Genomic DNA, 13,139 nt, shown 5'->3' with positions numbered 1-13,139 from the left:
GTTCTGGTTGCCAGTGGTTCTGGCCCTGGCTGGTGGGATGAATGTCGTACTTCAGAGCCAAAGGGAATGACTTGGTCATTGATAAATGGGCCACACTTCATAAACTTTAACCTCCAAATATTAACACATGAAGCTTTAAGTCAACTGTCATTTTAATGCTATTGTAACCTCAAAAATCAGGGCAGCAAAGTGATACAGTAGATAGAGTGTTGGGCCTGAAGTCAGGGAGACTCATTTTCCTGAGTTCCAATTTGGCCACAGATACTTACTCACTGTGTGACCCTAGGCAAGTCACTTAACCTTGTTTGCCTCAGTTCCTCATCCATAAAATGAGCCGGTGAAGGAAATGACAAACCACTCCACCATCTCTGCCAAGAAAACCCAAAATGGCGTCATGGAGAGTTGGACATGACTGAAAAATGAACAACAAAAAACCCCAGAGATGCTGGGCTTACGTGGACTGGGTCCAATCCTGGGGTCCTTACCCACAAGGACCATTTTCTCTTTTGACACATTATGTTCCCACCCTGGGATTATTCTAAGGAAACTTTCAAAATAAAGCTTAGGCATAGCTCATGTGTAGGCTTTCTCATATGTGAGTAACAGAGTCTTTAGCTCCTGTATAAGTAGGCAAAGTAATCAGTGCATATCATGGAGAATAGCCTTTATTTCAGCCCAGAGAAAAAGCAGAAGAGAGAAAGGACTCACAAGAATTCATAAACAGATACAGAAAATATAAACAGATCCAGCAAACATACAGTAAATAGTAGTTCCCACATTTCAATGAGTTCTCATTTAATACCACAAAGACCTTCTGAGGGTTTGGACTGCCTTGGAAGGGAAAACAGGCTGGAGCTGCTTAACAATAATCCCCTTTTACCACCAGGCCTGGTCAGGCTGCCTAGGAATTCAAAATCCTCCCTCCTCTACACAGGAGGTTGGAATTCAGCAGCATTATCCATCAGCTAACCACAGCAGGGTTTGGGGCTGGGGGCAGACCAGAGGATGTGAGTGAGCACCCATCTGCTTCTGCAGGAACTCTATCAATGGCCCAGCTGCTACCATGTCTTGTCTCCCAGGTCTCTGGCCTCTGACCTGAGAGAGTACAAGTAACTCCCACATATGTGTTCTTGTTCCAAGGAAGCCATTATCGGCTCCTGGGGGAGCATGAGACCGTAAATGCACAGGATTCAATCAATAAACATTTATTAAGTGCCTGCTATGTGCCAGGCACTGTGCTAAGTACTGTGCTAAGCTTCTCCCAATCCTAACCTACCATGGATGCAAATCCACTCTGATTAATCTGTCTCCTGAAGAGAGAAAAGACCCATATGTATAAAACGGACCAGCCAATCAGCCAGCTCATTCTTATAGATGGTGGTTGGAAAGGGACAGCTCCTCCAACAAAAGCCTGTCCTCCTCAGTCCCAGCTAGCCAACCATCTTGGAGACAGTACTAGTCACTGAAAATCAAGAAGTTTTCTGTACCCTTAACAAAGTACCAATAAGTATGTCTATGTAATACTTGGAGGCACACCCCAACACTATCTCTCAGTGAATGGTAGCACAGTGGATCAAGTGCTGAAGACTTGAGTTGAAATCTAGCTTCAGAAACTTATAAACTGTTTGACTCTAAACAAATCACTGAACTCTGTGCCCCAATTTCCACATCTTTAAAAGGGGGAAATAATAGGACCAGGGTTGTTGTGAGGATAAAATGATAGATCTGTAAAGCACTTGGCAACTTTAAGGTATTGTGTAAATTCTAGCAATCATTTTTTCTAGCAATTATTATTATTATTATTCAGGATACTCTGTGGATCTTTTTTTTTTAATTTTTTTTGGGGGGTGAGGCAATTGGGGTTAAGTGACTTGCCCAGGGTCACACAGCTAGTAAGTGTTAAGTGTCTGAGGCCAGATTTGAATTCAGGTACTCCTGAATCCAGGGCCAGTGCTTTATCCACTACGCCATCTAGCTGCCCCTACTCTGTGGATCTTTAACATCTAAAATCATAGGTCACAAGCCCCCACTGAAGTGTTTCCCTTTATCAGTCAGCCAAAGGACATTATTTATTCAAAGCAGAGGCATTTAATGAAATACCATAGCATGAAAAGTTGCAACAAGGGCAGCTAGGTGGCATTGTGGATAAAACACCGGCCCTGGATTCAGGAGTACCTGAGTCCAAATCCGGTCTCAGACACTTGACACTTACTAGCTGTGTGACCCTGGACAAGTCACTTAACTCCCATTGCCCCACAAAAAAAAAAAAGTTGCAACAAAAACTTCCCTCATATATGTTGAGTGTACTTTCCCTCAAATAAATACAGCATCAGAGGGCAAGGAGGGAATGGGAAAGAAAGGGAAGATAATAAGCATTTATAAAGTGCCTACTATGTGGCAGGCTCTGTGCTAAGTACTTTACAAATGTTATCTCATTTGATCCTGGCAATGACACCATGAGGTAGATGCTGTTATTACCCTCATTTTACAGTTGAGGAAACTGAGGCAAATAGACTGCACACTTTGTAAAGAATACACATGGAAAAGCAGCATGTGTGACCAGGGAATATACATAGGAGACCAACTCATGCCCACAACACTGCAGGAATATCTGATGTCTTCTAATGGTGCTATTTCACAGGTTCTGCCGGGCTGCTTCCCTTTTGGACTCACTGATCTTCACTACATTATTTCTAGACACTGCTCCCCCAGACACTGCTGTGCTACATTCTTAGTCCCTGTATACTGGACATACAGTCTTTGCCAAACACTACTTGGCCAGATGCTGTTCTACTGGGAGAAATCCCCTAGAGTCTCAACCTAACCATATGCCCTAGTACAATGGAAAGAGCTCTGGGATTGGGAGTTAGGAAAATCTAAATTCAAATCTAATCTCAGACACTTAATAGCTGTGTGCCCCTGATCCCGGCACATAGTAGACTGCTTGATAAATGCTTATTTCCTTCCCTTCCCCTCTCAGTTTCTTTCTTTTCTTTTTTTTGCAGGGCAATGAGGGTTAAGTGACTTTCCCAGGGTCACACCACTAGTAACTATCAAGTGTCTGAGGCCGGATTTTAACTCAGGTCCCCCTGAATCCAGGGCCGGTGCTTTATCCACTGCACCACCCAGCTGCCCCCATCAGTTTCTGACTCAGCTAAAATCCTTGTCTGTGTCTTCCTTGAGGAAAGAGCAGATGCTGCCATGATTTATTTACTTAACATCCACAGTCCTTCTTAACTTCTTTTATGAAAGGCAGAAGCCCTTACAGAGGAATCAACCCAAAGCCTTTTCTTGGGTTCTAATGTCTTTTTCTCTAAGAACCTTGGCTACTGCATCTTCTCATTTCCCCAACAAGATCTTCTCAGCCTCAGGTACCAAGCTCTTTGGAACAAAAGATCAGCCCACTAGCCAATGCCCTTAGGTTTAGTCTTTCCTTTGGGCTCCTCTTCCTATAAGCTCCTTGAGGACAAAGACTGTCTTTTTCCTCTTTTTGTATCCCCATCACTTAGCACAGTGCCTGGCACATAGTAGGTGCTTAATAAATGTTTATTGATTGGGTGACTAGTCCAAGAGCTTGAGTGTTCTTGAGAGCTCACCCTCACGTATGGTGATGAAGGATCAATTCCATATACCTCCCAAATTTTCATCTCTTAAGGCTAAATAATAAGCTACCTGAGAACTACCAAATAGCTCTAGAGGCTGAGGCTCCCCAGTCTCTTCCATTCTTCCCCAGGGAAGAAAAGACTGAGGGGGGAAATGTGAAGCACAGACAAGCTCAGGTCACAGGCATGGTCACTCTTTCTTCTCCATCCTTTTTTTTTTTTTTTTTTTTGTGGGGCAGTGAGGGTTAAGTGACTTGCTCAGGGTCACACAGCTAGTAAGTGTTAAGTGTCTGAGACTGGATTTGAACTCAGGTCCTCCTGAATCCAGGGCTGGTGTTTTAGCCACAATGCCACCTAGCTGCTCCCTCTTCTCCATCCTTAATTACACTCTTGTCCTTTCATATGTGGACAGGCCAGCCTCCAACACATGGAGGTGCTTTGGGGTACTTATATTTGTACTCATTGTGTCTATATAAGGGGAAAAGTATGTTCAAAATGATCACCAAACATTGCCCTCATCAACTCTCCTTACACGTCGAGAAAGTGTTAGTATTTGCAAGGAGTGAGGTTAGATGGAGAGGGAGCAGTTCCTGGAATGGGTCCCTTTAGGAGGCATACAACCTACCCCTAACTGACTAGCCGGAACACAACTATTTGCCCTCTCTGATTCTATTTGGCCATCATTAGGTTGTTTTCTTTTCCACTGTGCTAATCAACAGTGAGACTATCTATCATTGGGGCATTGAGAAATGTTCCCATTCATCTTGGCAGTGACAGGCCCTCTTTGGGGCTCATTGTCATGACTAATGGAACCTTTTGGTTTCCATGGCCTTTCACAGAATTACATCATTTCCTACGTCACAGTTACAGATAAGTCATTGTGCTGGTGGTGAGGGAGCCCAGCCCTCTTCTGGCTACAACTTGTCCTCCTCTTGTAACACACAACAGATTGCCACACCATGAAATGGGATAGAGGGCTCCTTTTTACTTGGCTCCTGCACATGGTCCTTCAGGGATACTACCCCTGGCTTTGGACAACCACTATCAACACTCTGAAAGCTACTAAGTAGCCTCCGACACATAGTGTGGGCTAACCACTCTAATAATGTGAAGCTAAAGTAAGATAATCTCTCCACCATCCTACTTTCAGGATCTTGTGTTCTAAACAGGCATGAGATATTCAGGGATATTTTCCTCCTGCATTATTATCTTCCACCAAAATCTTCTGATGCAATAACATGACTTGGAGATGACTCCAAAGGATATGTTAATAAAGCAGGATCTCCTTCTTCCACTTCCTCTCCTTTTAGACTTCTAAACCTTCTGCAGTCTGGCTTCTGACTTCACTGATCAACTGAAACCGCTTTCTCCAAAGTCACCATTAATAATATCTTAGTTGACAAATCGAATAGCCTTTTCTTGATCTTCACCCTTCTTGACCTCTGCAACATCTCATGATATCAGTCACCCTTCTTTTAGACATTCTCTTCCCTCTTGGTTTTTGTGACATCTTTCTGTCTGTCTCTCTTCTCTCTCCTCCTCTTCCTGCTCCTTGTCTGCCTGTTCTTCCTGTCTCCTTTGCTGGATCTCCAAGTCCCCCAAGCCTCTGTCACTTCAATTTTCCCTCTGTGCTATCTCATTTGAGATTTCATCAGCTCCCAAGGGCTCAATGATCATGTCTACACCAATAATTCCAAGTTCTATATCCAGCCCTAGTCTCTCTCCTGAGTTTATCCTGCATCATGAACTGCCTATTGAACAATGCAAACTAGGTGTTGTGTGGGCACCTCACCTTCAATACATTCAAAACAGAACTCATTATCTTTCCCTCTAAACCTTCCTTTCTTCTGATTTTTCCTATTACTGCCAGGGGTGTTAAGAGTGGGCCTGGGGGCAGCTAGGTGGTACAATGGATAAAGCGCCAACCCTGGATTCAGGACAACCTGAATTCAAATCTGGCCTCAGACACTTGACACTTATTAGCTGTGTGATCCTGGGCAGAAAAGAAAAGAAAAAAAAGAGTGGGTCTGACACCAGTACCCTGTTAGTTCAGGTTCACTTTTGGGATGAAATGAGGCTCTCTTACATCATTAAACAGTTAACCAAAGGAGGTTTAGTTTACCCTTACCCAGCAAGGGATATGTGACAAGGATACAGTGGCACTCAATTTCTATTAGACACACTCCCAACCCCAGCCCCCAACTCATCTCTATATGGAAATGAGTCTGGTCAGAGAAGCAGAGTAGGTTAACTAGTGTGGTGGGTCTTTAGATATCCCACCAAGTTGGAGAGACCCCAACTTCACTTTTCATTCCCTCAGGTGGACAGAAAGCTACATCAAGGGAGGCAGAGGCCAATCACGATCCACAGATTGGGAAAGCTAATCCCTGGTGGAGGGGAAACAGAAGAAACCTTGGTCCTGTCACAAAGGGCACTGCCATCTTCCAAGTCGCCCAGGGTCATCACTTCAGTGTCATCCCTCATTCCTTACTTGCTCTCATCTCACTGGTCCCATCCGTTGTCAAATCTTGTCATTTCTACAATCACAGCATCTCTCATACAGTCCCCCTTCTCTCCACTCACAACCACCACCCTATTTCAGGCACTCTTCACCTATTGCAATAGACTCCTATCTGGTATCCCCACTGCAAGGCTCTCTCCACTCCAATCCATTCTTCACAGAGCTGCCAAAGTGATTTTCCTAAAGCATAGGTGCGACCACATCACCTCCTCACTCAATCAATTTCAGTTAATAAAATATTAACTCAGGATTGGCATTCAAAGCTCTTCCTTCCCAACCTGGACCCTTTTCATTCTTACCCACAGCCTCCAGCTACTCACTCTATGATCCCCCTAGACTGGCCTATTTGTTGTTCTTCACACAAGGTACTCCATCTTCAGCCTCTGGTCTTTGTATTGGCTGTCTCCCATACATGAAATACTTTCCCTTCTCTCCTCTGCCTTGATGTACAAGTCTTCCTTCACCTTAAGTACCACCTTATTTGGGAGGCCTTTCCTTGTTCCCTCCAGCTATTCACGCCTTTCCTCAAGGTTATTGTCCACTTCTTCTGTCTCTGTCTTGTTTGTACCTATTTATTTATGTGTTATCTCCCCCACTTCCCCACTGGAATGTAAGCTTCTTGAGAGCAGGGACTGGGGTTTTGCTGTTGTTGTTGTTGTTTTGGGGTTGGGGGGGTTGCCTTTCTTTGTTATCTTCAGCCCTTAGCATAATGCTGGGCATATAATAAATGTTTGCTTAATAAATCTCTGTTGATTGATTGATTGATTGATTCTGGTCCTATTGAGCTGAAATGGTTTGAGCATGGGCCAAATGAAGCTTGTATGTCTGTAGTCCAAGGACATGCCTAAGTGATTCATTACCAGAAAGCTAGTAACCAGGTAACTGTTTTGTCCTTTTTTCTTTTCCTTTCTTTTTTTTCTTTTTTTCCCTTTTCTTCCTTCCTTTCTTCCTTCCTTCTTTTCTCCCTCCCTCCCTTTCTTCCTTTCTTGTTTCTTTCCTCCCTCCCTCTCTCTTCCTTCCTTCCTTCTTTCCTTTCTTTCTCCCCCCTCCCTCCTTTCTTCCTCCTTCCCTCCGTTCCTTTTACTTCCTTCCTCCTTCCCTTCCTCCTTTCCTCTCTTCCCTCCTTCTTCCCTCCCTTCCTCCCTTTCTCTCTTCCTTCCTTCTTTTCTTTCTTCCTGCCATAGTACTTCATGAAAACATCTATCAAGGCATGGATGGGTTATGATCTTCATAACCATGGGTGCATGTCCTCACTGATGAAAGCACAGGTCTTCTGAAGTATTAATGACCTCCATGGAAGGTCATTTTTGTGGAAAGACATTTCTGCCATGGCTTTTTTTTTTTTTTAGTACAAATAAAACAAATCGGTTTTTCAAAACATAAAAGATGTGAGGGAACTAAGGAAAGCTTGTCATAGTTTTGAATTGTTTTTTCTTCCTTGATTTAATTGGTATTTAGGAAAGGGGCCAGGCAATATTGAGCTAAGTCCAGTAGTACATTGACGATCTTAGTCGTGTTCAGTCAATCAACAAGTATTTGTTAAGCTTGCCAGGCATAGTGTTGTTCGTTAGAGATACAAAGATGTGAGGGAACCTCTGCCCATAGGGCATCAAAGTTTTCTTGCCCCAAATGTCATTGATGTTGCTGGTGAGGTACAAGGAAGGGGTGTGTTAAAAATGGGAGAATGGTTGTTTAGCATTGCTAGCACTGTATGTTGTCACTTTGGGGGGTCCAGCTGATCCCTGCAATCCTGCCACCTCTTACATAAAACCTTTCCTAATCATCACCTTCCTCCTCAGGCCTCATAGGGCACTTTTGTTTTACACCTTCCTATTGGACTGGTTTATTTTGTGTTAATTATCTGTATGTGCATTATCCCCCTAGAGGTTCAAATTCCATGAGAGCAAGGGCAGTGTCTTATCTAAATGTTTTAGCTCGCCCAGCACCATGACAACGGTAAATGCTTAATAAATATACATCTAATTCACCTGGGACACAACCAGGGCTAGAAGGATTCAGATTGCCCCGACACCTACTGGAGAAAAGGACAAGGGGTTTCTTAAGCATTTATATTGTGCCTAACACATGCCAGGCATGGAGCTAACTAAGCACTTTATAAATATTATCTCATTTGATCCTCATGACAACCCTGCAAAGTAGGGGCTCTTATTACCCCCATTTTGTAGCAGAGGGAACTCTGGCAAATAGAGGTTATTAGTGACTTGCTCTGGGTCACACAGCTAGTAAGTGTCAGAGGTTGAATATGAATCAGGTCTTCCTGACTCCAGGCTCAGCATTCTGTGGCCTGTTCATCCAACTGCCTGCCTACTGCAGGCTAGAAAAGTGCTAAAGAAGGTCATATATGCCCTCTCTTCTCCCTCTATCACATCTGAATGATAATAATCTTTAGCATTTATATAGTGCTTTCAGGGTTTTTTTGTTTTGTTTTGTTTTTAGTGAGGCAATTGGGGTTAAGTGACTTGCCCAGGGTCACACAGCTAGTAAGTGTTAAGTGTCTGAGGCTGGATTTGAACTCAGGTCCTCCTGACTCCAGGGCAGTGCTCTATCCACTGCACTACCTAGCTGCCCCGTGCTTTAAGTTTTGCAAAGCACTTTACATATGTTAATTCACACTAGCTCTAGGAAATAGGTGCTTTCATATATATACATATATATACACACATACATATACATATACACAAATATACATGCATACATATATATGCGTGTATATATATGTGTATATATATATGTATATATACACACACATATATGATTTTACAGATGAGAAAACTGAGCCTGAGAAAGATTACATGACTTACCCAGGGTCCTATAGTGAGTTAGGTGAGTGTCTGAAGCAGGACTCTGACCTCAGGTCTTCCTGACTCTAAGTCCAGTGTTCTATCCATTGTGCCACCTAGCTGCCCATGATACAAAGGGACCATGGCATTCATTGTAAGTATGCCACATCTGGGCAAAATGGTTAAAAATGGGGAGGATTGTGGTTTAGTGTTGCCAACACATTATCTCTCTTGCCACTTCTAGGGTCCAGCTACAGACTTGTCACATAAGGATATGGTCCAAGGAGGATAATAAGAGATGGATCACTTACTTGGTCCTTCCTCTCCCCTTCCTTTTCACTTTTAGTTTGGGATTCAAAAATTACCCATTCTTAATTCACAACACCCCTTCAGTAGGACTTCTACACATGTCTTAAATGTCTGAAAGGAAACTGCCCATTAGGTTTCCCAGCTGTCTTTCTGAAGTCATATTTATTTCTGGAAAGCCAACCAGGACCTAATGGAAAGTACACAACCTTGGATGAAACTGAGTAGTAGTAGTGTTTCGGAAGAGAAATACCAAGACTTGGAGCAGTCACATCCTCTGCTTTCCTGAGCAAATTTCAGACTATGGAAGCTTATGCTCTTGGAGCTAAGTTCCAGGATATTGCCTTCATGAGATATGGGAGCTAGGAGCAAGGTCCCAGGACAGTGATACAGAAATATTAGAGATGGGATTTTGACAGCCAAGGAATACACAATTTTTTGTGTGTTGTAATAGATTTTTGTTACAATGAGTGAGTCAAAAATCTGTGATTCCGTTGGTATGAGAATGCTGTGGACCCACACAGATGGACAACAGGAAATGTCTTAAGGAGTAGCTTCAGAGGCTAATTAATTTGCCTGTAGTTCTGGCTTGCAAGTGTAGAAGATGGGATATGAACCCAAGTCTTCCTGACTATACCCAGTAAGTCAGTGGTCTCCAAACTTGGATAATATAATGAGACCAACTATGCAGAACACAATCCATCCATGCCTGCTCATACTGTACAACTCATTTGGTCCCACCCAAAACAAAAAGGAGAGTAGGTTTTTATTCACCAGTCACTAACCCAGAGCACAGAGGCAGCCCTCTCTGTGCTGAAGAGCCCTGAGGAAGTGAGATGATCTGGGTGTCAAGGGATGGCTATGGATTTTCCCAGTGGTACCTGCACAGGTGCTGCTGTGGGATTCCAGGTAGAAGTTAAATTATAACTGCCCTGAAGCTCTGATGCAGGCTCAGAGTAAGAAGGTTGGCAGCTTGCACAAGGAAGGAAATATCAGATTGGGAGAGTGCTGGGGGATCATGTGGGTGTGCGAGAGACAAATCCTCCAATTGGCTACAGAAGGGAGAGTAGGACAGGACCCATCTTCCCACTCTATCTTTCTATTTTCCAATTGGTTTGTCATATCCCCTTGGAGACAAGCCATAGCCTCAGTTTTGGAGACTAATACATTTCCATGCTGTCCCCCTTTTTTTTAAGCAACATAACAATGAGTATGTTGCAAAAACTACATTTCCTGACTTGCTACCTTTCTAGAATATTATAATATTAATAATGGTTAGCATTTGTGTAAGGTTCATTTGATTCTCACTACAATCTAGTCAAATAGCTACTATTATTACTCCCATTTTACATCTGAGGAAACTGAGGCTGAAATAACTTGTACAAGTCAAACCTGTAATAAGTATTCGAGGCAAGATTTGAACTCAAGCCTACCTGATTCTAAAACCAACATCCTATCCACTGAATCAGCTGGCTTCCTCTACAGCAAGCTACCAGGTCAGAGTTAATAGCCATGTTGTATATAAATCTTTCTGGTGATATTTTACCTGTAGTAACCTTAATAGTTAACTATGCGATCATGTTCACAGGCGTTCTTAAGACAACCTTCTCAGCACATGTCTAGGTAGAATTTCAATTACTGCAAGTGGGCTACTATGTGCCTACTCCTCCTTTGAGTACGGTGAATAACTAACTAGAGGTACTGACTTTGAGAAAAAGGGAAAAGATGGCTTGCTAGCTAGTGCTAAAAAGAAAATGACATAGGCCTATGTCTAAGAAAACACAGACGCACACCCTGTCTATAAGCATTTATGTGTGGATATGGGGATAGATGGGCTCTGCACAGAGTCTGACCCCTTTCCCAACCTCAACTCCCCCTAAGGACAGCTATATTTTAGGTACCATCAGGGATATAAAACAAGTAATCAATGCTATTTCAATAACATGCATATGTTTTAGTAACCAATATTTATTTTGTAATAAAAATAATGCTGGGATAGCCTAGCAGATGATTTAAGGGTCCTCTGTATATTTTTTCCTTTTTTATTGTGTGTTTAATCAAGTTTACACTCATAAACTACATCAAAAAAACAATTAAAATTTCTGCGACCTCTCTTAGTCTTTATAATTCTACAAACATACTTTTTCCATGGTGGTAATCAACATTTACACATAAGTTGCCATTCTACTTTTCTCTTACACTTTGAGTTTATAGACTGGCCCCACATAATACCACTAGTACCAATCATTGCTAATAAATGGTAGCACTTCCTTTAGGTGTATTCGCCCAACCCCCACTCACACTGGCGGTTTGGGTCCACAGAGAGCTGTGGACCATTTCTCCCCTCAGGGTTCTATCACTGGGTAACCCTAAGGGGCCAGGGTTTCTATTACTGTTGCTTATATCTGGTAGGCTCTCCTAGTATCAATTATCCAGCTAACTTCTCCCCAATTTCCATGAAACAGCTGATATCAAAGTATTGTTTTACAAAAGGGTATGTACTGAGAAGGTATAGCAAGGACAATGGTTATAAAACAAACCCCAAACTAGGAGATAACACTCCTCTCTTGCCTATTCACAAGGTCCCTGGGAAGAATGAACTAAAATTTAAAGTACAAACACATTTTAGAGAATGCATGGTGCCAAGGAGTACCTCTCAACTCCTGCCCCTGGGAGTCCTTTTCTCTCTTCTAGGAGTCCCCACCAAGTTTTCTTTAGGGTAAGGCATCACCAATGTACAAATCATTCCCTTGCATAGCTGGAATAGCTCTTTTATGATTCAGTGTCTTAGCTTATGGGTCAATCCACTTCTGGGCTGGGTCAAGCAGGTCATTTGGCTGCTTCGAGAGCTCCTCACTGGACTCATCTAGTGCTGCTATTGGCCTCTGGTGATCTCTGTTATCGACTCTGATTGCTGAGGGGACCTTTTGTAGCTCTTCCGGCCTTGTGAAGCTCTTGTAACCTGGTCCATTCTGTCTTTGGATAACCATTCACCTAAGATCAGGAAGGAAGAAACACAATAGAAATGGAAATGCCAAGCAATCAGGGACACATGGTGACTGGATAGGAGACAAGGTCTGCTGCCCCACTCCTACCTGGGAGCTCACAGCAGTCCTCTTCACTTAAAAACTGGGAAGGAAGGAAAGAAGGAAGAAGTGAGGGGGGAAGGAAGGAAGGAAGGAGGGAAGGAAGGAAGGAAGGAAGGAAGGAAGGAAGGAAGGAAGGAAGGAAGGAAGGAAGGAAGGAAGGAAGGGAGGAAGGAAAGAAGGAAGGAAGGAAGGGAGGAAGGAAGGAAGGAAGGAAGGAAGGAAGGAAGGAAGGAAGGAAGGAAGGAAGGAAGGAAGGAAGGAAGGAAGGAAGGAAGGAAGGAAGGAAGGAAGGAAGATGAGCCGTTGCTGAGTTACTCCTTCAGCTTCTCAGCCAACCCAAAGACTTTTCATTATATAGCATTAGCCCCTCAATCACTCATGGCTGGAAACTGACTTCAGAAGTTTTACAAGTTGAATTAGCAGGAGCAAAGAATATGTACATGCTCTATATAATGTGCCAGTAAGAGTTAATCAGTGCATATTCTAAAGCCTGGAACATCACCCATTACACTCTTTCTCCCCCATCTATTAAAAAAAAAGATTGCTTTTAGCAAATCATCTGCAGTACATTCTGAACTCATTGTCCATATCTCCAATCTGGAATAGTTCTATGGGGTCCTAAAAAGGCTTAAGCATTTTCTTTTGACTATTTCCCCTATTGCCACGTATAGAAAAAAATGTCAAAACAGTCAACTTGATACAGATCTTATGCAGTACTTCATGTATAAATGAAAATCACAATTGCCCTCCACATAGAGATTTATGCAGATTCAACAAACAGAAAACATTTTGCAATGTTTATCAGAGGTTACTGAGTTAG

General features: G+C 42.8%; 1 protein-coding gene across 1 annotated transcript in view; it reads right to left on the bottom strand.

Annotated features, from left to right (window-relative positions):
• Positions 1-11,242: 11,242 nt before the first annotated feature.
• UPF2 (UPF2 regulator of nonsense mediated mRNA decay) overlaps positions 11,243-13,139 on the bottom strand; it is a 201,291-nt gene continuing 199,394 nt past the window's right edge. The window contains exon 22 of the mRNA XM_043966392.1: positions 11,243-12,224. Within this exon, the coding sequence (XP_043822327.1) occupies positions 12,221-12,224 (4 nt within the window). The 3' untranslated portion in view covers positions 11,243-12,220. The remainder of the gene's footprint in view (positions 12,225-13,139) is intronic.

This window comes from Dromiciops gliroides, chromosome 5 (assembly GCF_019393635.1).
Source record: "Dromiciops gliroides isolate mDroGli1 chromosome 5, mDroGli1.pri, whole genome shotgun sequence".
NCBI lineage: Eukaryota > Metazoa > Chordata > Mammalia > Microbiotheria > Microbiotheriidae > Dromiciops > Dromiciops gliroides.
This window is presented reverse-complemented; position numbering and strand designations above follow the sequence as displayed.